Source organism: Trachypithecus francoisi, unplaced genomic scaffold (assembly GCF_009764315.1).
Source record: "Trachypithecus francoisi isolate TF-2019V2 unplaced genomic scaffold, Tfra_2.0 Lachesis_group5, whole genome shotgun sequence".
Classification (NCBI taxonomy): Eukaryota; Metazoa; Chordata; class Mammalia; order Primates; family Cercopithecidae; genus Trachypithecus; species Trachypithecus francoisi.
The window spans coordinates 35,061,021-35,087,692 of record NW_022681470.1 but is presented as its reverse complement, the minus strand read 5'-3'; the positions used below and the strand labels follow the sequence as shown (position 1 = coordinate 35,087,692).

General features: G+C 36.7%; 1 protein-coding gene across 6 annotated transcripts in view; it reads right to left on the bottom strand.

Annotated features, from left to right (window-relative positions):
* RASAL2 (RAS protein activator like 2) overlaps positions 1-26,672 on the bottom strand; it is a 393,297-nt gene that overhangs the window by 127,601 nt on the left and 239,024 nt on the right. Inside the window, exon 1 of one of the 6 annotated variants that reach the window (XM_033200819.1) lies at positions 14,285-14,431. The exons of 4 other annotated variants lie outside the window; for them this stretch is intronic. In XM_033200819.1, coding sequence (XP_033056710.1) covers positions 14,285-14,297 — 13 coding nt within the window. In that variant the 5' untranslated portion in view covers positions 14,298-14,431. Of the gene's footprint in view, positions 1-14,284; positions 14,432-26,672 lie in introns of those variants that run through there. One more of the 6 variants, XM_033200820.1, reaches the window with a different exon arrangement.

Genomic DNA, 26,672 nt, shown 5'->3' with positions numbered 1-26,672 from the left:
ATTATACAGTAGTCAAATAGATAAACTATAGCAAAAAACGGAGAGATGAGTAATATAATATTTAAATGGAAAAAGTTCAAAAGAATATATAAAATATACTCTTTATATAAAGTTAAAAATGACTAGAATTTAAAAATGTTTATGAAAGTAAATTCTCTCCCAAATAATCTATACATTCATTGTAGTTCCAACTGAAATCTCAACACACATTTTTTGTTTTTTGTTTTTGGCTGGGAGTATAGAGGGACTTGATACTACCAATCATTTGGAAAAGTAAATACATGAATAAAAGGCCAAATACCTTTTGAAAGGAAGAACTAATTATATCAGTAACAGAAGAACATTATAATCATTAAAACACTGTGACACTGACATAGAAATAGATCAGCTGAATAGAAAAAGACATATGGACACTTAGCTGATCATAAAGGGTACCTTTTACAGCACTGTGCAAAGAAATGACCATTAAAAAAAAAAAAAGCACTGAGACAACTAGCTATGTGGCTGAAAAAAAATCTCATTTCACATAACCAAAAATAAATTCCAGACAAAGACACAAACTGAAGTTGAAAAAGGCCTTTCTAAGCATGACACAAAATCCAGAAATTACAATGGAAAAGAGAGACAGATTGAACAATAAAAAATTAAAAGCTTCAAATAGTAAAAGACAGGCTGAACAAATTTGCAAGGCTATTTAACAGCATCTATCAAAATATGAAATGCAAATTATCTTTTGATTCTATTTCTAGAAACCAATCCTACGGAAATACCAGCACAAGCAAATGAACATGGATATATGTACAAAGATGCTTAACTCAAAGTTGGCAACTGCAAAAAAACAAAAGCACTCCAAGTATTCAAAAGGAGGGGAACAGATAAATCACGGTGGAATAAGATGCAGCCTTTAAGGACAGCAAGTATAGATATGATGAAATAAAAATGTCTTCAATATATGCCTTTATTTTTATTGTGAAATATGATACCCCACAGAGAATAGCATAAAACATAAATGTAGAGTTTAATGAATTATAATACTGTCATAGCAAGAATTAGAACACTGTCTGCAACAAATAATTTCCCAAATACTCCATCCTGATCCCAATTCCCTTCACCCTATAGATAACCACTATACCTATTTCCGGGGTAAACATTCCTTGCTTTTATTTAGTTTTAGCACTGAAATGTGCATATCTCAACACATGATTTCTTTTTCCTTTTCTTGAATTTTATATAAATAGTATAATAAGATACATTTTTGAGTTTGATTTACTAAATATTATATTTTTAAGATTTATTAATGTTGCTGTGTGTCACTGCAGTTTCTTCATTTTACTACATGATGATGTCACCTTTTTAAAAGTCATTTTACTGATTTTTTTCCAGGTTGTATCTATTTTGGGGCTATAATGGATGCTTGTTTATTCTTGTACATGCATCCTCATGTACATAAGCATGTATTTATGTTGGGTTAGCATTACTTTCAATTTTATTAGATAATGCTAAAGTGTTCTCCAATGTAACTGTACAAATTTTCACTCCCACTAGCAATGTAGGAGTTCCCATTGCTCTATATGCTTGACCACTTTAGTATCATCAGATTTTAAATTTTAGCCAATCTGGAGATTGTGTGAGGATATCTTGTGTGTGTGTGTGTCTGTGTGTGTGTTTGTCACCCAGGCTGGAGGAGTGCAGTGGTGCAATCTCGGCTCACTGCAGCCTCCGCCTCCCGGGATCAAGCAATTTTCTGCCTCAGCCTCCTGAGTAGCTGGGATTACAGGCGCCTGCCACCATCCCAGCTAATTTTTTTTTGTATTTTTCGTAGAGACAGGGTTTCACCATCTTGGCCAGGCTGGTCTTGAACTCCTGACCTCGTGATCCACCCGCCTCGGCCCCTCAAAGTGCTGGGATTACAGGTGTGAGCCACCGTGCCTGACCCCTTTGTTGTGGTTTTAACTTGGGATTCCTTGATAAGGCTGAGCACTTCTTTAAATGTATACAGCCATTTGGTTATATTCTTTTGTGAAGTGCCTATTAAGTCGCTGCCCATTTTTCTATTGGGTTTTGTCTTTCTTATCAATTTGTTGGGATGCTTGAAATATTCTGGTATAATTTCTTTGTTGGTTTATATAGCTTGACTTTTTGCATTTTCAGTAGTGTCTTTTGATGAACAGAAGTTATTAATACGAATAAACATTATCACCTTTTTCTTCTTTATAATTAGTGCTTTTTTCTATTTGATTTAATAATTACTTCTCTATCCTCAGGTCATGAAGATGCTATAATATATTCTAAAAGTGGTATTGTTACTATTTGGTAGTTTACATGTAGGTCTATAATTTAGATGGAATTCATTTTTATGTAAATTGTTAAGAAATAATCCAGGCCGGGCGCGGTGGCTCAAGCCTGTAATCCCAGCACTTTGGGAGGCCGAGATGGGCGGATCACGAGGTCAGGAGACCAAGACCATCCTGGCTAACACGGTGAAACCCCGTCTCTACTAAAAAATACAAAAAATTAGCCGGGCGTGGAGGCGGGCGCATGTAGTCCCAGCCACTCGGCAGGCTGAGGCAGGAGAATGGCGTGAACCTGGGAGGCGGAGCTTGCAGTGAGCTGAGATCCAGCCACTGCACTCCAGCGTGGGCGACAGAGCGAGACTCCGTCTCAAAAAAAAAAAAAAAAAAAGAAATAATCCACTTCCACTTTATTTTTCCAGATGGATCTCCAGATGAGCCAGAATCATTTATTGAAAAGACCTTAATTTCCCCACCACTCTGCAGTGTCAATTTTATCATAAGTAAAATGTACATATAGGCACAGGTCTATTTCTGGACTCTTTACTCTGTTCCATTGGTCTATTTCTAACACTAATACCACTTTGTCTCAATTAATATAGTTTTACAAAAAGCCTTAATAGCTGACAGAGCAAGTGCTCCTAAATTATGTTTCTAAAAGAGTTTTTGGCTATCCTAATATATACAAATATATAGATAGAGAGAGAGAGAGAGAGAGAGACAGACAGACAGACAGACAGGGTCTTGCTCTGTCACCCAGGAGGGAGTGCAGGGGTGTGAACACAGCTCACTGCAATCTAGAATTCCTGGCTCAAGTGATCCTCCCTGCTTCAGTCTCCCAAGTAGCTGAGACCACAGGCATGTGCCACCATGTCCAGTTAATTTTCAATTTTTTTGTAGAGATGGGGTCTCATCATGTTGCCCAGGCATCATAAGATTTTTAAAATTGGAATTGCATTGAATCTATAAAGCAATTTAGGGTAAAAGTTAACACCACACAAACCAGTTTTCCAACTCCAGAAACATGGTATATATCTACTTTGGATTATTCTTAAATTTCTCCTAATAAAGCTTTATAGTTTACTTTTTAGATGTTTTACACATCTTTTAAGTGATTTACTCCTAGGTTATTGACATTTTGTTACTGTAAACAGTATCTTAAAAAATTCGCTTTCAGTTTATTGTTGATCTATAGAAATGAAATTAGGTTTTGTTTATGGATCTTGTTATCTAGCAACTTGCTAAACTCAATGCCTGTAAAGTTTTTACTGGATTTTCTAAACAATCACATCACTTGTAAAGTTTCTAATTTTCCAGTCCTTACATATTTTCTTGCCTTACTGTATTGATTGAGACCTCTACTACAATGTGGAATAGCAAGGATGATAACGGACATCCTAGCCTTGGTCCTCATCTAAAAGGGAAAGCTTTTCACCATTACACATATTTGTTGAGGGGTTTTTGTAGATATCACTAATCAGAGTAAAGAAATTCTTTTCTATTGTTGTTTTGCTAAGAGTTCTTATGAATAGTTGTTAAATTTTATTAAATGTTGTTTTTGCTCACTGAGATGATTGTAAGATTTTTCTCCTTTAGTTCATTAATGGTAAACTATTCTAACTTTCTAATATTAAATCTACTTTGCATTTGTGTTATAAACCCAATTTTAGTCATAATGTATTATTCCATTTGCTAATATTTTGTTTAGGATTTCTGGAACTATATTAATGAGTAATACTCCCTGTAATTGTCCTTTCATGATGTATCATTGCTAGGTGGTATAAAAGTAGGTGATGCGTGTAGTCTCTTTTACTGAAAAAATTTTGTAATTTGAAAATGTATCTTTTTTTTTTTTCTGACAGGGCTTCATTTTTGTCACCCAAGCTGGAGTGCAGTGGCACAATCTTGGTTCACACTGTAGCCTTGACCTCCTAGGCTCCAGTGAACCAACCACCTCAGCCTCCTGAGTAGCTGGGACTACAGGCATAAGCCACCACACCCTTGTATAATTCTCTACCCTCAGGGCCTGGAATCTGTAATATGATGGGACAACCACACCACTGATTAGGTTACATTTTATGGCCAAGGTGATGGTACAGTCACTATCATGATTAGAGTTGTGTTACACTGGATTACATCATAGCCAAAAAATTAGTACTGAAGAGTTGGGCATTGCTATAAAGATACGTTAAAATACGGAAGAAGCTTTGGAATTGGGTTAACTAGTAGAAGCTAGAAGAGTGTGGAGGGTTCAGAAGAAGACAGGAAGATGAGGAAAGTTTGGAACTCTCTAGAGACTGGTTAAATGGTTGTGACCAAAATGCTGATAGTGATATAAACAGTGAGGTCCAGGCTGAAGAAGTCTCAGATGGAGATGAGGAACTTACTGGGTACTGGAGCTAAGGTCACTTTTGTAATACATTAGCAAAGAACTCGGCGGCCTTCTGCTCCTGCTCTAGGGATCTATGGAACTTTGAACTTGAGCATGATGATTTAGTGTATCTGGCAGAAGAAATTTCTAAGCATCAAAGTAATCAAGATGTGGCCTGGTTGCTTCTAACAACCTATGCTTATATGCATGAGCAAAGACATGACGTAAAACTGGAACTCATATTTAAAGGGGAAATGAAGAGTAAAAGCTTGAAACATTTGCAGCCTGGCCATGTGGTAGAAGAGAAAAGCCCATTTTCAGGGGAGGAATTCAAGCAGTTTGCAGAAATTTGCATAAGTAAAAAGGAGCCAAGTACTGATGGCCAAGACACTAGGGAAAAGGCCTTGAAGGCATTTCTAAGAACTTGGTGGCAGCCCCTCCCATCACAGGCTTGTAAGCCTAAGAGAACAAAATGGTTCTGTGGGTCAGGCCCAGGGCATGCTGCCCCATGCAGCCTCAGGACACTGCTCTCTGTGTCCCAGCTGTCTAACTCCAGCCATGGCTCAAAGGGACCTGGGTACAGCTCAGGCTGCTGCTTCAGATAGTACAAGCTGAAAGCCTTAAATACATGGTGTTAAGCCTGCGGGTACACAGAGTTCAAGAGCTGAGGGTTGGGAGCCTCTGCCTAGATTTCAGAGAATGTATGGAAAAGCCTGGATGTCCAGGCAGAAGCCTAATGCAGGGGCAGAGCTCTCATGGAGAACCTCTACTAGGGCAGTACAGAGGACAAATGTGGAGTTGGAGCCACTACACAGAATCCCCACTGGGGTGCTACCTAGTGGAGCTGTAAGAAGAACCATCCTACAGACTCTGGAATGGTAGAGCCAGCAACAACTTGGACCCTGCACCTGGAAAAACTGCCAGCACTCAACAACAGCCCATGAGAACAGCACAGGGGCTGACCCCTGGAAGGCCATAGGAGTGGATTGCCCAAGGCCTTAGGAGTCCACCTCTCACATCAGTGTGTCCTGGATGTAGGAAATGGAGTCAAAGGAGATTATTTTGGAGCCTCAAGATTTAATTCTTCTCCCATTTGCCCCAAGAATACTTGTTGGCAGAGCTTGCAGTTTCAGCATTTACCCCAAGATAACTTTGCCATGAAACATCTCATTTTTATTATTATTTTTATATTGCTCTAGTATATCAGCTTTGAAAACAAAGGACATCCTTCTATTTATAGCATTCTGTTTTTAGTACTGGTATTTCCATTTACAAAATATAGTAATTCTCGATTGCTAAAAATGTCAAATCCTAGAAAACATAGCATTCCTATGTATGATGTTAACGTCATTCTGGAACAGTTGTTGGCCAAAGATTCGTTTGATGAATTCAATTTTTCTGAAATAGTCAATTCTGATGATTCAGATGATTCTGATGTTAGTTCTATTTAGAACTAACTCCAAGAAGTTTTTATATTTTGTTTTCACATTGAAAATCAGTCAGATTTGCTTCAGCCTCAAAGAGTATGTTTATGTAAAATTAAATGAGCGCTGGCAGCGAGCTGCACTTCTTGTTTTCTAAATGGGAAAAGGGCTAATGGCTGCTCCGCTGGGTTTCAGACTTGTATGGGGCCTGTAGCCCCTTTCTTTTGGCCAATTTCTCCCTTTTGGAATGGGAGTATTTACCCAATGCCTATACTTTCATCGTATCTTGGAAGTAACTAACTTGTGTTTGATTATACAGGCTCATAGGCAAAAGGGACTACTAGCCTTCTCTAAGATAAGACTTTGGGCTTTGGACTTTTGAGTTAATACTGGAATGAGTCAAGACTTTGAGGATTGTTGGGAAGGCATGACTGTATTTTGAAATGTGAGAAGAACATGAGATTTGGGAGGGGCCAAGGGTGGAATGATATGGTTTGGATCTGTGTCCTTGCCCAAATCTCATGTCAAATTATAATCCCCAATGCGGGAAGTGGAGCCTGGTGGGAGGTGACTGGGTCATGGGGGCAGTTTGTCACGGTTTAACACCATGCCACCTTGGTCCTGTCATCAGGATGGTGAGTTCTCATGAGATCTGGTTGTTTAAAAGTGTGTAGCACCTCCCCAACACAAGTCTTGCTCCTGCCTACATGTAAGAAGCCTGATCTCGTTTTACCTTCTGTCATGAATAAAAGCTCCCTGAAACTTCCCCAGAAGCAGATGCCGCCATGCTTCCTGTACAGCCTGCAGAACTATGAGCCAATTAAACCTCTTTTCTTTATAAATTACCCAGTCTCAGGTATTTCTTTTTAGCCATGCAAGAATGAACTCATACATCCAACCAGAGTAAGATTCTCTCACTGGCTTTGAAGAAGTAAGCGCCAAGTAGTGAGGGGGCCATGGAAATGGGACATAACAGTGGCCTCTAGAAGCTGGGAGTGACTCCTTGCCAACAGCAAGCCAAAAAACAGGGATCTCAGTCCTACCACTGCAAGAAACTGAATTCTGCTGACAACCTGAACAAGTTTGAAAGAGGACTCTGAGCTCCAGATGCGAACGTGATCTGACTGATATATTTGTTTTGGCCCTGAGCAGAGAACCAGCTGTACTCTGCCTAGACTTCTGATGTATAGAAACTGAAACAGGCTGGGAGTGGTGGCTCACACCTGTAATCCCAGCCCTTTGGGAGGCCAAGATGGGAGGATTGTTTGAGGCCAGGAGTTTAAGACCAGTTTGGTCAAGATAGCAAGACCCCATCTCTACAAAAAAAATTTTTAAAAATTAGCCAGGTGTAGTCTTGTGTACCTATAGTCCCAGCTACTCAGAAGGCTGAGAGATGGGAGGATCACTTGAGTCAAGGGGTTTGAGGTTACAATGAGCTATGATCAGTTGGGCCACTGCACTCCACCCTGGTTGACAGAGAAAGACCCTGTCTCAAGAGAAAAAGAGAAAGAAAGAAAAAAAGAACAATGTACAAATAACATATGTACAGGTCAATATGTTTTCACAAATGGAATTCATGCTAGTAACCAGCATCTGAACCAGAAAACACCACCACTACAGAACATTATCACCAGCCAGAGGCCTCTCTTGGCATATATCCTTGGCAGTCATTACCCCCATATGGATAATCACTATCCTGATTTCCGTCACCCTAGATCAGTTTGAACTCTATATAAATGGAATCACTCAGTGAGTATTATTTTGAGACTTTTCATGTTCAACATACATTTGTGAGATTCATGCATTCTGTCACATGAAGTAGTGGTTTGTTCTTTTTCATTGCTGTATAGAATTCCATTTTATAAGCAAACCACAATTTATTCATTCTACTGCTGATGAGCATTTGGCTAGTTTCAAATTTTTAGCTGTTATAAATAGTGCTGTTATAAGCATTTTTGTACAGGTCTTCTATGAACCTAGGTATACATTTCGATTGGGTACATAAACAGGATTGTAATTGCTGGGTCACTAAGCATTGTTCAGCTTTAGGAGATATTGTCAAATAGCTGTTCAAAGTAATTGTACCAGTTTACACTCCCATCAATATGGTATGAAAACTACTTTTGTTCCAGATACTTATCAACACTGGGTATTTTCTTTTTTCTCATTTCAGATATTTTGATGGGTATGTAATCCTATTTTGGTTTAAATTTGCATTTCCCTGATGACTAACAATAGCTGCACACCTTGTCATATACTAAATGGTCATCTGGATTGCCTCTTTTATAAAATGAGCATTCCAGTCTTGCTTTTTTCTCACTGATGTGTAGGAGTCTGTTATATATTATGATCAAACGTTAAAATTTAAAAATTTAGTTTTTCAGACTATCAGAGAAAATGTAACATAAGCAACAACTGAACTAAATCTGAAGAGCCTTAAGACAGTTTCTATTCTCCTGTAATACAGGTTTGATAGGGGGAAAGAGAAATAAAAATTCTACCTTTAAATATTTAATCCAAGAACAAAGTAAAATGAAAATGGGTTTCACGACACTGACCCTGGGAGAAATCTACTGGGAAGCTTGTCATAAATCACAGCACTTTACAGCAATAGTCACACCTTCAAGCTCACTATTTCTTGATAATTAAGATTTCACTGTCAAATACATTTTGCAGTTTGTTCTCAGTAAGATAGTTTCTGAGAAAAACAGGTAAATCATTGTTTGGATATTCCTTTAAAAAAAGACCAGATCAAAGCCTGGCTTCTGGTTTTAAACACTCTTTCATTAAAAAAAACCAAACGAAACCAAAATAAAATAGTGTCACAAGTGTTGAACTAAACAGTTCTACTGAGGCACTGGGGACAAACAGCTATATTTCCACTAGACTTCTACCTTTTGTACTACAATAAATTTCCTCTGCCTAGTACATTTTGATCTTGTATAAGCTAAAAAATATTTCCAAGGGAGACTAGTTTTCATTCCTTGTAATGATAGCTGTAACTCCTAGGGTTTCTTCTTTATACTGCATTTTTGGTTAATAAAAATGGTCTATACCATTTCTCAGAGATGAGAAGAGAATGGTAAGGGCTTTAATTGATTTTTAAAAGCTACTTTAAAAAATTATCTTTAAAAGTTGATCATTAATCATTTTCCAAGTGCTGTTTTTTTATAATAGGGGAAGGAAATAAATAAAACTAAACATACTAAAAGCATATTTCAAACTTTTAGCAATTATACCCAGGCAAGTAAATGGTGCTACTCATATAATAGCATATTTATTGTTTCAGGAAACTACAGTGACATTTCACTGGACTTCAGGTGGAGGAAAAATGCTTCAAGGAAAACGTCAGGATGTATATAGCGATTTCTTTCCCTCCCTCCCTCCCTTCTTTCCTTCCTTCTTTTTTTTTTTTTTTTTTGCTCTGTCACCCAGGCTGGAGTACAGTGATGTGACCATAGCTCACTGCAGTCTTGATTCCTGGGCTCAAGCAATCCTCTCACCTCAGCCTTCTGAGTAGCTGGGACTAGAGGTGCATGCCACCCCGTCTGGCCGATTTTTAAATTTTCTGTAGAGAGGAGGTCTTGCTGTGTTGCCAGGCCTGGCCTCAAACAATCCGACTGATTCAGCCTCCCAAAGTGTTGAGATTACAGGTGTGAGCCACCAAACCTGGCTGATGTAGCAAATTACATGAAAGATAAAACATTTTAATTAATAAAAAATCTCCTTAAATTTCAGCTGTATAAGAGAGATTCAGAAATAAAGCAGACCAAATTCTGTGTGAAGAAATTCCTCTACCACATGTTGAAAGCATTTAAATAATCTATTTCCCCTTTGAGTGATTAGTTTCCCATACTTGGAGAAAATGCTGATAAGAAATGTTCTATAACCATACTGGACACACTCTTAGAAATGAGCTCTTGGTACACAGAAGATGATTATCCTTCCCTGTTAATAGACTTATCACATTTTCCTTTGTCCTTTGACTGAATAAACTCAATTCTATGTACTCACACAAGCTAGATTTTTGGTGGCTCTTCTTGCACTCATTTTGACAAATCACTTCTCTTTTTTATTTCATTTTACTTATTTACCTGAAACTTCATATTCCAGGTATTCCTGGAAAGAAGAGCGATTGAAGTAGGGACTCAGACATCTTATCTTCTCCTATCTGACTCGAGAAACACACACAACCCAATTGAAGTATTTCAGCAAAAAGTTACAAACCAGAATCTTAAAAACGGAAAGAATACCCATTTTCCTAATCTTCATATAAACTAAAGGTAGTATTTATGACTAGTTACACAACAGTGCTGTTACAACATTTTTCAAAGGTACTCCGTAATCTCTGGAATTGGATTCAGGACATCAGTTAGCAACTTGTTTAACAGGCTAGCTATCCTAGGCAACACCTGATCCTGAATGACACCTGCTTTATTCCAGCAGCTCAAGTTGCTTACTTTCCAAGATCTGACATTAGAAAGAGGAAGCAGAACCAGGTATCTTCCCTTCTTCAAAGAACAGGGCTGCACAAACCTAAACTAATTTTTCAAGGTGCTTTTCAGCAACTCATTTACTCAAAAAATATTGCAAACCTGAGAATGACAGAAATGTGGAGTTCTATAGAGTCATATTATTAACAGGATCTCCTCAATAGTTCCCTCTTCATGTGCTTGAGCTAATAGTATTTCCAATTTAGCTTCACGACACGGTTTGAGTAGGGGCAAGGGGGTACCAGAGAGGACAAAGGCCTTCATCTGAATTTTAATCACTGACTTAGTAAGTCTCTCTTACTTGTCAAGTATGTACAAAGAAAGTATTCTGAGTGGCATTGCTTAAGGCTTCCAAACACAAGCTGAGATCATACCCACAATTAAATGTGGAATTTTGATAGATGGAATTCCTATCAGCACTTAAAAATAACCCCGGCTAAAAGAGAATTCATATCGCTGAGTCATGACTCATTTTCTTGAATCATTGTTCACTAGGAACAACAGGACAAAAATTTTTGCTTCTGATTCTGCACGTAAGAATCAGCTGTTTTAAGAAAGTTTATGCAACTCAAATATAAGAATCCGGTGAACCTTATTTCACAATACAATAGTCACCTCCTTCTCACTAAAACTGATATACAGGGGACTGAAAACAAGAATGACCATGAACAACCACTAGGGAGCGTGAAAGAACAGAAGAGAACAAAAAGAGTCTGTAACAAACACTTTTTCTCTTTAGAGACTGCTGAAGGTCAAGACTGGAGCAGAAGGGGAAACACAACCATGTTGTTTACATAAAAGGATTCTCAGAGTCTTGGGTGGATAACTGGGTAACTTTCATGAGTAAAAGAATTAATTTGACAGCTCAGAACAATTTATATGTCCAGCTTCAAGTCCCTGCCCCTGGCCCCTATCTTTTGCCTTCATTTTTCTTTGAAGATATTTCATTCTTGGGGATTTAACTGGGATACATAACATAGAATTATGCCCAAGAGGTGGAAAGAAATTGCAACAGCAAAGAGAGCAGTTCCTTTCAATGAGTCAAAAGTCGTGATCAACTATAGCCAAATCTTTTTCAGAAAATGTTGTCATCATATAGTAGAGCTCTTTACCTTCTTTGAAAATTTAATATACAAACAATATTTATATATAGATTGTTCATGGGAAAAAATTTTAAAAGCAGTATCAAGGAGAAAATCATGAATAGTGAAAATAGGTCTGCCTTCATGAAAACACTGGTCAAAAGAAAATTATTTCACATACATATGAGAGTTTCTTTTTCATGCCACTTATTTCACTCTACTCACTCTATTCCCATTTAGAATTTGTCTTCATTTAAGGTGATGGGTATCCCAAGTATACTGATGTGATCTTTCCAAATTGTGTAAACGTATTAAATTATCACATGAATCCCATAACTATCTACATGTATTATACACCAATAAAAACTTGTTTAAAAATAAAATTTGTCTTTAGCCACAAAGTGGGCACCTTTTTATTGTTTTTTTTTTTTTTTTTTTTTTAATACGGAAAGTATAAACCTGCATAATCTGACATTTGTTTTCAGAATTAAAAAAGAAGTGAATTTCCTTTGGGTATTTTTCTCTTTGTAGTGCATGGTAGTGAGTTTTATCATGATTAGCTTGGTTAATAAAATAGTTTCTTTTAACTTAGATCAGTAAAATACCAGCAATAGATTAATGACTTCTGATCATTTCTGGCATCAGAAAATATACTCAGGTCAAAGGCCCATTTTACTCTCTCATTCTATCATATAACATACACACACAACAATATACAAAGATATATCATGGCAGTCCTTTCACATATTAAAAGCAGGATAAAAGCTGAGAGAAGAATCTAAGTTTTGTGTAATACAACATGAATACTGTTAAGTTGGATACAGCATTATGTCCTTATTCTCACAGCCATCGGTCCTCTTAAAAACAGTGTGCTTAAATAATGGATTCTCCAGTAAGACAATCAGTCTCTTCTTTCCTACTGGGTGGAGAATTCACTTGGTAATTTGGCTTCCGATATAGCTGAGAGGAGTAATGAAACTATTCCTTATAATTTACTGCCCATCCCACACAGACTTGTAAATCAGAACTGCACTTACGTAGACCCAGCCAAAAACTGGAATGAGCAGATCAGGCTTTAATACAAAAGGACAACATCCCTTTACTGTGCTTATAGTGAAATCAAGCTAACTTGTTCCCAGGAGTTGTAAAGAGCCATGACAGATTCTGTTGACAGTGGCTATCTTTACTATTTAGCTCACTAGAACGGTGTGGCCTCTCATCCCCACAATGGTTTCCAGAAAAATGGAAAGGGCAGCAACCTTTTTTAGGGACTAAATGAAAATGTATGAAGACAGACGTTCACTGTCTGTTGTGGCTCTCAAATCTCTTCACTTAAAATTATCCTCTAACACATAATTCAAGAGGTGAAATAACAGAGGATCCTTATAAGCAGAGAGAAACAGAAATTGACCTTGGATAAGGAAGCAATTGGTCAAAATAGTTGGATGATTTAAAAATATTATCTCATATTTTTCTTTAAGTAAACATAAGAAAGGCAGTGAATACAAAAATAGATATTTGCATACAGAAAAATGTTTACTAACATTTATACAGAAAACTGACAAGTCCTAAAGTCTTTTAAAAAATTAAAAGCAGCATAATTAAATAAAAGCAGCATACAAACTATAGTAATTTTCCTTCACTGAAAGCCATTTTTTCCTCTTGATATTTTGTTATATGTTTTTGGTTTTGGTCAAGAGTATGTATCAACAGTGATTTGATGACATCCATTCTCAATACCTCCTCCCCATAAGATTTCAATCTAGGTTTATGATGTACCTGGTCTATTTAGGCAATAATTCATTGTACTTGAGGCTAGCAGATGTAGTATAGGTAAAATATAAATCTATATATAATTGGTTCTATGAAAAACACATTAAACTGAGAATAAGGAGATCTGGGTTTTCATTTCAATTCTGTTCCTAATTCTGACCTTGCGCAAGTACCTTAGACCACAAAATTTTCATTGAAAATGGAGAGACTAGACTATAGATAATCTCCAAGTCTCTTTCAGATTTAACTTTCAATAAGTCAATAAACTTTCTTACTTGTCATCTTGGCAGAGGATATTAAAAGCCTACCTTGGGCAAAAGTAACAAACAAAGTTTTCTTTCGAATGCTCTTACTGCTGTCTATCGATCAAACCTGTTGAACTTTTGAATGACACAGATTGATTATGTGTTACTGAGGTTCAAGCAAAGCTGTTAACATCTTGTTGATGGTCAATATATTCTGTCTCACTCAGAGAAATAAGCTTTACCTGTTCCCAGGTATCATTATATTTCATAAAGAATTTTAGGAAAGATACAGAATAAGGATCCATTTCATATTATTAACACAACAAGTACATGCTGCAGTGTTAATATTTTGCTATGATCATTATTCTTTTAATTTATCTGATTTTATTAGATGGCTATTCTTGTGCTGGATTTTGTACTGGAATTCTAACAGACAGCTTCCACACAGTATTTCTGTGAACTCACAGCAATAAAAACCAACCTATTTTTTTAAAGCCAATAATCATAAAGGTAAATAGTCACTGCATTTGTGTAATTTTTAAAAAGCCACATTCCCCTTAAATACATGACTTTTCATTTCAGTCTCAGACTCTAGGAGCTCTTACCTGGGGTCTGCATCCTGTGAAGTTTCTGGGTGAGCTAACATGATCTTTCCGGCACACCAGTCAGAAACTCAAAACACTTTGTATACTGTACTCGCTCTCCTGTGCTCGCTCTCCTGCTCTCTCCCTTTTCGCTCTCACTTCGTGCCTCAGACAGTTTGGAATGCAGAAAAGCCAGAGCCAATGCCAGTTAAACTCAATCCTCGCCCCAACCCCACCCCCAATCCCGTTCTTTTGCTAGAGAGCACTAAACAATAGCCACCCTTCCTTACTCATTCACTGGGCTTTCTTTCACAGCACTGGGTACAGGCAGTCTACTTCAGGAGAAGCAATGTGATTTACCAAGCTAAGTAATCATTTTTTCTATCACAAAGGATGGGAGGGTGGATGTGTGCATCTGTGCACTTTAAGAAGTGATTTTTTCATAAGCAGTCTAAAATAAAACTAAGTTCAGAGATTCTTATTTTGAATGTTTTATTATGTTGAATTTAAATATAAACTCTTCAGAGTATAAAAACCAGGTAAATCTTACAGCTGACGCAGAGATAGAAGTCTGTTAACACATACACATTACTATCTTAAACTACCTTATTATACCGATCACTTTAACTTACCATAAGGGAAATATCTAAAATTTAGAAAAGGAACAAAGTTTTTATTTCCCTAAAGTCCTTCATTCAGGTCCTAAGCTATAACTTCATTTTTTAAAAGATATTTTTAAAAAATTTAATACTTTATTCATACAGAAATGCCCTGTATTGTATGGACTCTGTATTATATATAGTCTGTAGCTGTGTTGAGGACAGTGTTGACTACTAAAGGCAAAGTTTTAAAATGAAAAGTTCATCTACTGTTAGGCAAGTCCCATTAAGTTAGGAAGTTACTAGACCCCTGGAAGTTGATGCTTGCTTTTCCTCCTCAAAATTTTTTTAACTTATTGACAGATAAAAATCTGCTCTGCTGTAATCAAGAGACTTACTGTGAGATTAAAACTGAGAATTTCATTTTTGAAATAAAGAATAATCAAAACAAACAGTGGCTCTGCAAAATTAATTTTCTACTAGATGCAATGGAATTATAGATAGTATTACTGTTCTCAATCATTTTAGTTTGTTTTAAAATCAGTCATATTTCTAGGGTTTTTGTTTTTCTATATTCCCCCAATAAAAAGGCAAGTCAACTATGTAATCTTCATTATTAATATGATGACCTAACATATTATGCAGGTGCTCAGTTGCTGAGTTTAGCATGTCAGAACTCATCAATGAAAAAATCCATAGTTTGAATCACAGTGGACTACACCTGCCACCTTAAAGCACTGGAACAGAAGAGACATGAAAACAACACAGTATTAATGTATCATCTACCTTTTAATAAACAGCTGATGGAAACACATACACTGTATCTATCATCTATCTACCCGTTTATATTTATGTATATATGTAGTATATATCTTACACATTAGCTATGTATGATACACATTAAGATGAGGAGCACATAGTCATCTAGTATAAAAATAGCTAAATCATTGTGATAAGTTCCGAGAAGGACAAGAACAGGGTGCTATGTTTGTGTATAATATGAGTACTATGGTTTCGTAAGTTGGTAACTAAGTATTGAAACTCACTGTTTCAATAAACTGTTATTTATGTTTGAATTATAAGGTCATGGACTCCCAGAACCGGAAGACATCTTTAAAATCATCTAGTCCAACCACTCATTCACTGCTTGAATTTTTCTTATTATTCACTTGATCATTGCTAATATTATGACTATTTTTTGACTTACAAACACAGCATTTTTGTATAGTTCAACCTAATACAAACATTTATTGAGTGTAGTGTTGGGCCAGGACCACATAAGATGGGTTAGTCAAGACAACTCTACCCAACTCTTTATACAGGGGAGAAATGTGAAACCAAATAATTATAACATAGTGATTATCTGTAGAAATAAAATGGCTAAAGTGGCCTCACCTATCCAAAATGAACAGGCTTGGTGCTGAGTTGAGTGGTCAAATTGTGTGATCTAATGCATCAATTCAAAACTCCATCAAACTCTGTGAGGCTATTCCTAACCAATGAGGGATTCACTGCATAGACATGAATTTCAGCCACTTTCTAGCTTGAGCTCATGGCTAAATAGTGAAGCATTTACTTGTGCTTCTCTAGCTTCTTGGAGAACTTACTCATGCTGTAGGAGAAGATTAAAATTTTACCAGTCACTTCAGTCTCTATCCCAAAAGCTGCGTTTCCCTGGCCATGGTACCACAGCACATGGCTATGGGTTCATAGACATTGAATGTTAAGTAGAAATTACTCTGAGAAGCAACTTCTATTGACCACGATCCCACCTGTTAGAAATAGTAAGAAATCCTAACTGGGTAAATGATGAAAGGGCTATCTTTCCTTGGTGTTTAATTCTATTGGCTTCAGTTAGTTACTTGAAACTGCACAAAATGGAGATGAATTCCTTAATGTTCTTATTTCAGCACATAACATACACAGTGCTAGGCTCTGGCATAAGAAAATAGATATGCTATGGCCCCTGTCCTCAAGTTATGCTACAGTCCTCCTAAGTCTAAATACTTTAAAAAGGTTTGATGAGTGAAATATATTCATCCATCCATCCATCACTTATGGCATACTGACTAATGTCAGGCATTTTCCTAAACTCTGGGGATAAGTGAGAAATAAGACAAAGTCCCTGCTGCCACCCCACCCTTACCATGTATATATTTATTGGAACAATATACTGGATTTTCAAAGGGACATTCCACTTATGTACTTTTTTCATTTGTTTCAGCAACTGGAGAGAACGGTATCATTCAGAATCTGAGTGGTGGTAGAGACTATAATTGCCTTGTTCGCTGCTATATCTGCAACGCTAAGTATACTGTCTGCCATATAGTAAGTGCTTACTAAGTATCTGTTGAATAAATAAATGGTTTGAAAACAGGGACAAGTAAACTCCTGGAGGTTACATCTATGATAGTTTCAAAATTCATTATCAACAAATATTGTGTTTCTAAAAGGCTGTGAGATTTTTTTCCCTAGTTATGAATCAACCAAATAGTATACTTGCTGAATTTTGAAGAATGTAGATCATGTATTTTCCCTCTATCCCATATAAAAGTAATATTATGGGATTCTGACTTTGGTACAGGTATACAATTCCATATGCTAGCCATTAAGAAGTTCTGAAACCAGGCTGGGCGCGGTGGCTCACGCCTGTAATCCCAGCACTTTGGGAGGCCAAGGTGGGTGATTGCTTGAGGTTACGAGTTTGAGACCAGCCTGACCAACATGGTAAAAGCCCATCTCTACTAAAAATACAAAAATTAACCAGGCATGGTGGCACATGCCTTTAATCCCACCTACTCAGGAGGCGGAGGCAAAAGAATCACTTGAACCCAGGAGGCAGATGTTGCAGTGAGCCGAGATCATGCCACTGCAATCCAGCCTGGGTAATAGCAAGACTCTGTCTCAAAAAATAAACAAACAAACAAATAATAAAAAAGAAATTCTGAAACCATAAATATACGATCTTTTTGAAAATCAATGGGCACAAAAATAATCAGATAGCTGTATATAATTAAAAATTACAGCTGGGTACAATGGCTCACGCCTGTAATCCCAGCACTTTGGGAGGCCCAGGCAGGTGGCTCACCTGAGGTGATGAGTTCAAGACCAGCCTGGCCAACATGGTGAAACCCCGTCTTGACTAAAAATACAAAAATTAGCCAGGCATGGTGGCAGGTGCCTATAATCCCAGCTACTCGGGAGGTTGAGGCAGGAGAATTGCTTGAACCTGGGAGAAGGAGGTTGCAGTGAGCCGAGATTGCGCCACTGCACTCCAGCCTGGGTGATAAGAGCAAAACTCCGTCTCAAAAAAAAAAAAAAAAAAAAAAAAATTACTTGCATATCAAGTATATTGCTTATCAAATAAATGAATGAACAACAAGCCACCCTGCTGACACCTATATTCTCCTCCTCCAAGCAGAAAACACATCTCAAAGCAAACCAACTGAGGTTATACCAGGCTGTAAGTGTGTGGGCTCTTGTGCTTACATGTGCTTTCTCTTTTGAACAGCAGATGATCATAAAACTCAGCTTCTTTTAACCATAAACACAGTGTCTTTTCATGTTTACCCATAAAAAAGACTGGCATTCTGATATGTGGGTCTTCCCACTACATTCTTTTGAGAGTTCATATTTAAAAAGAAAACCATTGTTTATAATTTGAATGACAAACACCAAAGTCACCCACTTATTCAGAAATGCCATTAAAACTTTATTTAATTTCATTTTTATATGATGGGATGCCAACACAATATACAGACACACATACATACATACTTCTGCTCTCTGATAAAGAGGCATTATAAAGATCAGAAGACTTGTTAATTTATGTGGTTAGCAAAGTACTTACAAGTGTTTAGAAAGGGCCATGTCAAACAAGTAACAATTATGATAGTCACAAAATATTTTTAAAACTTCTGGCTAAGCATTAGAGCTTTACTTTGCTCTTCCCACTAAGATGACTTAGTAGACTGCATTTTTTTTTTTTTTCTGGAATGGCAGTTGGCTAGGAGGAAGTATTATAGGGAGTAGGCAAAACTAAATATCACTCCCCTGGTATTGAGTTGAGAAACTAAGGCTTTCATGTGAATAAGACCACAGTTCAAAATAATAATAATAATAATAATAAGCAAAATCTAAATGGGAAAACACAAGGAAATCTTTTCCTACTTTTATTTCATCATATGAGTAAGATTATACTAAAAGAACAAAACCAACACTTCTATTTCTACAAAAAAATTCATGAATAAACAATGAAAAGCAACTAAAAATATTTTGGGATAGTGCTGGATATTACTGGATATTATCTTTGAATGTGGTCAGAGAGCCAAGGACATGCCTGTGATATTGGATCTCATTTAAAAAGGGAGTTTAAACAAATTTATTTTCTTCAGTGGCTTTAAAAATATATATATATTTATTTATAATACATATATTTTTATATATACACATACATAATTATACATATACATACACACACATAATTATCTGTTAGGCTTATGGATTTCCTATTAAGCTAATGTGCTGTCACACTAAAGCACTAGTCCATTTTTCTCATATAATGCAGATAACACTCAGTTTCAGTAAAAATAACGGTCATTAGGCATTTGGTTTTGCCTTCGTTTTAAAGAATATTTGCAACTATGGGCTACTGTTTTTATAAAATCTATTTAGAAAAAGCATAGACCTTATAGTACAATCAATCCTTGGCTTACCACTGATACAAAGACATATATATGTACTATATAATTCAAAATACTACTGCAGGCAGTTAACTTCATCCAATTTCCATTATTTCCTTACAACTGAAGCACACCAAAATCCAGTAGAAGTCTAAAGATTGTCATCAAGCCTTAAAAAAAAAAAAAAAAAAAAAAAAAAGAAAAGAAAAAGGAAAATTCTAACAGCAATTTCCTAGGAAAACAGAGTTCTAAATATAAAACCTAAGAAGTAAATTATACTGTTTTTCCCATTTTACAGATGAGGAAATGGAGACACAGTGAGTAACTTGCCCAAGGTTACAAAGTGGTAGAGCCAGAATTCATGCTTTAGCCGGCTCTTGGAGTGCTTTCCCTTCACCACTATGGTACCCTAAACTACTCCAAATTTATCTTTAATTGGCATTTTGGGTTCTTTTTTTCCTCTTCATAGCTTTCCATACTTTCCAAATTTTCTATATTATTAATTTTATAAAGGAGCTTACATATTGTTCCAAATTAGGTTTATCAGAAGTTATTGCTCTTTTCCTCAGTGTGTATTCATCTAGATGCAACAACATATATATTTATTGGAACATATATATTTATTGAATTTTCAAAAGGACATTCCACTTATGTGCTTTTTCATTTGTTTCAGCAACTGGAGAGGGCTGTATCACTCAGAATCTGAGAGGCAGCTCCTGACTTGAAAATGATCATTCTGTGTAGTGTGTGAGCAGTTTCCAAACATCTGTGTCCTAGAATATGGAGGGGCCAGGGAGAGGAAGATCAGTGTGTGTGTGTGAGACAGTGTGTGTGTGCGTTTTAAGGGAGAAGGGAATAGATTGAGTAAGGAAAGGAGAGGAACATATTCTCAGTATCAGTAGTCTGGCATCAAATTTTGTGTTGTTTGGAAGAAATCAAATTCAAGAGAAAATTAGGGGCCCTTTTCCTCAGTTCAGTGGCTATTTTCCTCCTCCATTTAAAAACATACTTAATATTAAATAGGCCAATGAATTTAATCAGACACTATCTTTTATATAAAGAAAGAAAGAGAAGAAAAACCAGTATTACAAATATATAGTCTTTGGTTTGAAGATACGCTATATTGTTTTTCTGTAGAATATTATCCTTTACCCAAACCTTTGACAATTACGGTCCTGATTATATTTTAAAAGAAAATAAATTCCCCAAAGGAAAATTTAAGTTCTTAAGCCAAAAAAAAAAAAAAAAAAAAGAAAAAAAAATTAACCTGTGGTATTTCTACTTACTACTTCTGATCCATTAGGGTAGTGATAGTGACAAAAATAAGACTCTTTTATTCAATTATTTTTCAGGCTCCAAAAGGACAATCTTGTTCTATTTTATGATTCTGGTTATATTACATTTTTATTCCAAATATTATATTTTAAAATATATTGCCTTTTTTTTTTTTTTTTTTTTAAAGACAGAGTCTCGCTCCGTCGCCACCCTGTAGTGCAGTGGTGCGATCTCAGCTCACTGCAACCTCTGCCTGCCGGGTTCAAGTGATTCTCCTGTCTCAGCCTCCCTAGTAGCTGGGACTACAGGTGTGCAGCACCACACTCAGCTAATTTTTGTATTTTTAATAGAGCGGGAGTTTCACCATGTTGGCCAGGATGGTCTCGATCTCTTGACCTCGTGGGTCCGTCCCCCTTGACTTCCCAAAGTGCTGGGATTACAGGCATGAGCCACCGCACCCGGCCTGCCTCCTATTTTTTTAGAAGGATTATATTTTTAAAGTTCCTATACAATGACACGCATTTTTTTTATCTTTTAAAAGTTGCGGCCGGGCGCAGTGGCTCACGCCTGTAATCCCAGCACTCTGGGAGGCCGAGGCAGGCAGATCACCTAAGGTCAGGAGTTTGAGACCAACCTGGCTAACATGGTGAAACCCTGACTCTTATCTATTAAAAATACAAAAATCAGCCAGGCATGGTGGCGCATGCCTGTAATCCCAGCTACTTGGGAGGCTGAGGCAGGAGAATGGCTTGAACTCGGAAGGCAGAGGTTGCAGTGACCCAAGATAATGCCATTGCACTCCGGCCTGGGTGACAAGAGCAAAACTCCGTTTAAAAAAAAAAAAATAAAGTTGCAATAAATGAATGATCTTTTACCAAGTATAAGATATTGTGGACATGAGAAACAAACCAATAAATAATCATTTTTAGTTTTTGAAAATATCATTAAAAAAGAAAAATAACTTTCAAGAGGTTAAAAATTCCCTCTAAATTTCTGCACATGCAGTAAAAAATTATTACTATTATTAAAAAAATTCAACACGATAAGAAATGAATTAGATATTATACCCAGAAAAGGCAAAAACAATGTTATGAAAAGCATAGAATTATGCAAGGTCTATAATCAATTCATGATCAATTCCAAAACAATGATCCCACAAAGAAAACACAATGTAGTTCAAAAACGCAACTACTACATTCAAAGATTGATTTACTGTTGCTTTAAGAACAAGCCAAGTTTTTTCTGCCTACCACAACGGTTAACATATTTTCTCTTGGCAATAAAACATGATATCTAAATTCACTATTGCTGAAAATACAGACAAAATAAATTACTACTAATGAAAAACTGAAAAATCCTCTAAGAGAAGTTTGTTTCAGTGAGTAGAGAAGTAATTCTAAGAAAAGATAATTTGTTTTTTAATATAGTCAAGAATTATGATTATTTACTATTATGATTATATACTATTTTGTAACCTATCTTCAACAGTAGTTACTATCAACAGGTAAATGTGCCCCACGGGTAAAGTAAACTCAGCATATCGCTTAGGTTTTTGAATTCATTTAAAACTAAATAATGTATCTAACATGCTGGTCTTAACCCATTTATGCCAGAGGCTGCAATTTTTTTTTTTTTTTTTTTGGAAAAAAATGAGATTTTGGTAATGACCTTGAGCAATAGGATATAAATAACTCCCACAAGTTTAGTGTTCCAATAATGGAACACTAGGCATAAATAAGTTAAAACATCATATTGACAAAAAACAAAAATAGGTGAAAAATAGTTTCATCTCAGTAAAGTCTAATATTTGAGTGATATTTTATGGATGACAAAATTCAGAGAATAAAAGAGATATTAATAAATCTGATAAGGAAATATTCATTAGTGACTAAAGGCAGATTCAAACAGCCACTATTACATTTCTCAAGGCCACACATGAGAAATTAGACAGGGATACCTTTGTATAAGAATTGGAGACAACTTTTTCTCCCTTATACAAGGAAATAAAGAGTGGTTTCCATGTGACTGGCAAAGTGTCAGGCCACAATATTGATTTTGAGAATACAGATTTTTTGTTTTGTTTTTTTCTTTATTGCCGAGGCTGGAGTGCAGTGGTGCAATCTCGGCTCACCACAACCTCTGCCTCCTGGGTTCAAGCGATTCTCCTGCCTCAGCCTCCTGAGTAGCTGTGATTACAGGTGCCCACCACCGCCCCTGGCTAATTTTTTTGTGTGTTTTTAGTAGAGACGAGGTTTCACCACGTTGGCCAGGCTGGTCTTGAACTCCTGAGCTCAGGTGATCTGCCCGCCTTGGCCTCCCAAAGTGCTGGGATTATAGGCATGAGCCACTGTGTCTGGCTGAGAATACAGGTTTTTCTGTAGAAAAAATCTAGGCTTGAATTAGAAAAATTCTATTATTATTGGGCTATGCTTTATCATATACCATCATTTATTGCACAATTAAAATCATAATCCAGAAAACATTTAAAATTTACTAAAATTTTTATGATGCATGTTTTAAATTTTACGTATCTATACATGTAAACATGAAATTAATGAGAATATAATCAATTGAATAATGGTGAAAGTATATTGTACACTCTTATTTGACATTTAACTGAACTCAGTATTTATTGAATGCTATTAAATGCCAAAAATGTTCTTTGTATAGAAATTCTTTAAATGATGCATGAAGTGGCCAGGTGTGGTGGCTCACACCTGTAATCCCAGCATTTTGGGAGGCCGAAGTGGGCAGATGATGAGGTCAGGAGTTTGAGACCAGCCTGGCCAACATAGTGAAACTGTCTCTACTAAAAATACAAAAAAATTAGCCAGGCATGGTGGCAGGCACCTGTAATCCTAGCCATTCGGGAGGCTGAGGTAGGAGAACAGCTTGAACCAGGGAGGCAGAGGTTGCAGTCAGCCGAGATCGGCCATTGTACTCCAGCCTGGATGACAGTGCGAGACTCCGTCTCAAAAAAAAAAAAAAAAGATGCATGAAGTTACGTCTCTAATAAACATGATTTCACTCATCCCAGTTTGTCCTATGATTGCTAATAGCAACAAAAACCCTATATAGTCTCTTTTTATATTTTTAAATAGATTACCACACATTTTTCCTCCACTAAATAACAGTAAAATAGACAACTTGACAAACAAATTGATTTTTATAAGGGCATAGGGATTCAACCACTGACAATGTTAAAGACATGGGAGTATAGAACTCTGACTCGTAGTCACATGTGGTGCTGCGTACCTGTGCTCCCAGCTACTCAGGAGGCTGAGGCAGGTGGATTGCTTGAGCCTAGGAGGTTGAGGCTGCAGTTTGCAGCACTGTACCTTGGCCTGGGTGACAGAGCAAAAACCCTGTCTCAAAAAATAAAAATAAAAAACAAAACAGAACTCTGCCTCTTTTGCTCACCACTTGGTAAGGTACTACATTGGCAGAGAGAAGAGCACAGTGGTTAAGAGGACTGACTTTAGAGCCAAATTCCTAGGTTCAAATACCAGCTGTGTCATTTACTACTTATGATGTCTTGGACAAGCACTGTCTCAGTTTCATTAAGTGCTAGCAAACAAACAAAGACGCATAATAACAGTATCCACCTTATAGGGTTATGTGAATAAATATTTGCAAAGTGCTTAGAACAGTACTTGGCACAAACCACTACATAAATATTTGTTAAGTAAAATAAAATAAAAACAGTATTCTGGGGGAGAACCACTGTTACTAAATGCCAAACATAGTCATTGTATAGAAATTCTATAAATGAAGACGAAAGGCGAAAAAAAGGAAAATGAGAACAATTTTTATCATTCGTCCCTCATTTGACACAGTATTTTTTCCCTCAAAAACCTTACCTCTTTATAGACTGCTTCATTCACTAGGACCCACAAGCTATTATTGATCAGATTCTCTGAAATCTTTTTCTTTTCCTTCCATTTACAGAAATGTTTAATTCTTTTACCAGGGAACACTTCTAATCTGCTATTTCATGGCCCCGACTACAGCCCACTGCAACTACAATTATGTGAAAAAGTTTATAACTTGGTCAAAAAGAACTCCACTTTACCAAGAGTACTGTTCACTATTTAGTCTTTTGTTCCATCCACAGAGAATATGTATTAGAAATAAGACACTACATACACTATGTTGTAATCACAGACACCTTGGTAAAAAAAAAAAAAAGGCAGATATCATAAATCACCCAAGGAGAGATGTAAATAGAATACTTTTGTGAAATAATTTCTCAGGTATGCAGGACAGTAGCTTGCAGAATCTTAGATATATATTACAAGCAGAACCATTAGGACAAAACAATACATTACTTATGTTACTCATATTGTGATCTAGCATTAGCCCAATCTTCCAAATTTATCCAATCAAACAATTTTGAGAAAAGATTTGTGCAGGGCTTACCAGTCATCTGGTAACACTGCTGTAACACAGGGGAACTCTAATAAACTAGTACCTTAACTTGAGCATTCAATAATATTTATCCTTCCCCCTACCCCCACTAACGGCTCTGATTAAAGCAACTTAGTCAACAATGTAATTAACCAAAATTTACTGAATGTATACTTATTACTAACTTATAATACTAATATATACCAGAGCCTTCCATCCTTTTACTCCAGTTTGGACTGGATGCTCACTCAGTCAGCTACATAGCTGCCATCCAGAGACTTCTTTTCACCAAGCTTCTGGGGATAACCCTTGTCTTTCTCTTGTCCCTTTTTTTTAAGAGACAGGATCTCGCTCTGTCACCCAGGCTGGAGCACAGTGGTGTGATCATAGTTCACTACAACCTCGAATTCCTAGGCTTAAGTGATCCTCCTGAGTAGCTGGAACTTCAGTCTGGTCCTTAATTTACCCCTTCTTATACTTGACAGATACATTAGCTTGGAATATAATTTCAGTTTAGACATCATGTTCACTTGGAATTTTAAGGGCAGTGCTCCAACGTCTCAGCCTCTAATATTACTATCAAGAAGTCAGATGCTGCTCTTATTCAAATCCTTTATAGAGTATTTTTTGTTTCTGCTTTAAATCCCTGAAAACTTTTAGAAGGGTCTCTCCCACTGTGGATGTTCTGAAATTTCCTGAAGATGTCCCTTCAACGGGGTCTGTATTTATTCACAATGTTGAGCGCTTCACAGGCCTATTAAACTGGAATTTCACAGGTCTATTAAACTGGAAATTCAAGGAATTCAAATGTCAGTTCTGGGATATTTTCTTTCAGATCTTCACCAAATGTTCCTTAATCAGTGAGGCCTTCTCTGATGATCTCATATAAAAATAGCATTCCTTTGCTCCCTTCTCCACCCACAGCACTCCCTACATCTTTTACCTTACCTTTTTTCTCCATTGCATTTGTCACTGTGCGGTATATTGTAAAGGTGTTTGCTTTGCCAGTCCAGTCCCACCAGAATGTAAGTTCCCTGAAGGTAGAGGCTTTTATCTGTACTGTTGGCTATTTTTGAACGCTTTGTTCAACAGGCCAGAACAGTGTGTGGCACATAATAGGAATTTAAAAATATATATTTGAGGAATGAAAGGCTGTACTCCCTAGGTTAGGCAATTTGCTAAGTCAATCACTCCGCGGGGCTCTGAATCAGGGAACAAATATAGCTGGGGAGAGGAAGAGAAGAGAGACAAAGTCTCACAGCTGCCTGTTAGTATTTATAAATCACTCATAACCAGAAATACCCTATTGGTAACTGTGATTTGTATAAAGTAGTAGGGAAATACCACGATAAGGTGGATTTAAAGTCATACAGACCTGGGTTTGAATTCTGGTTCTACCACTTATTTGGCATCAGTACTCTTCTCTATAAAATAAGGGTACTAATA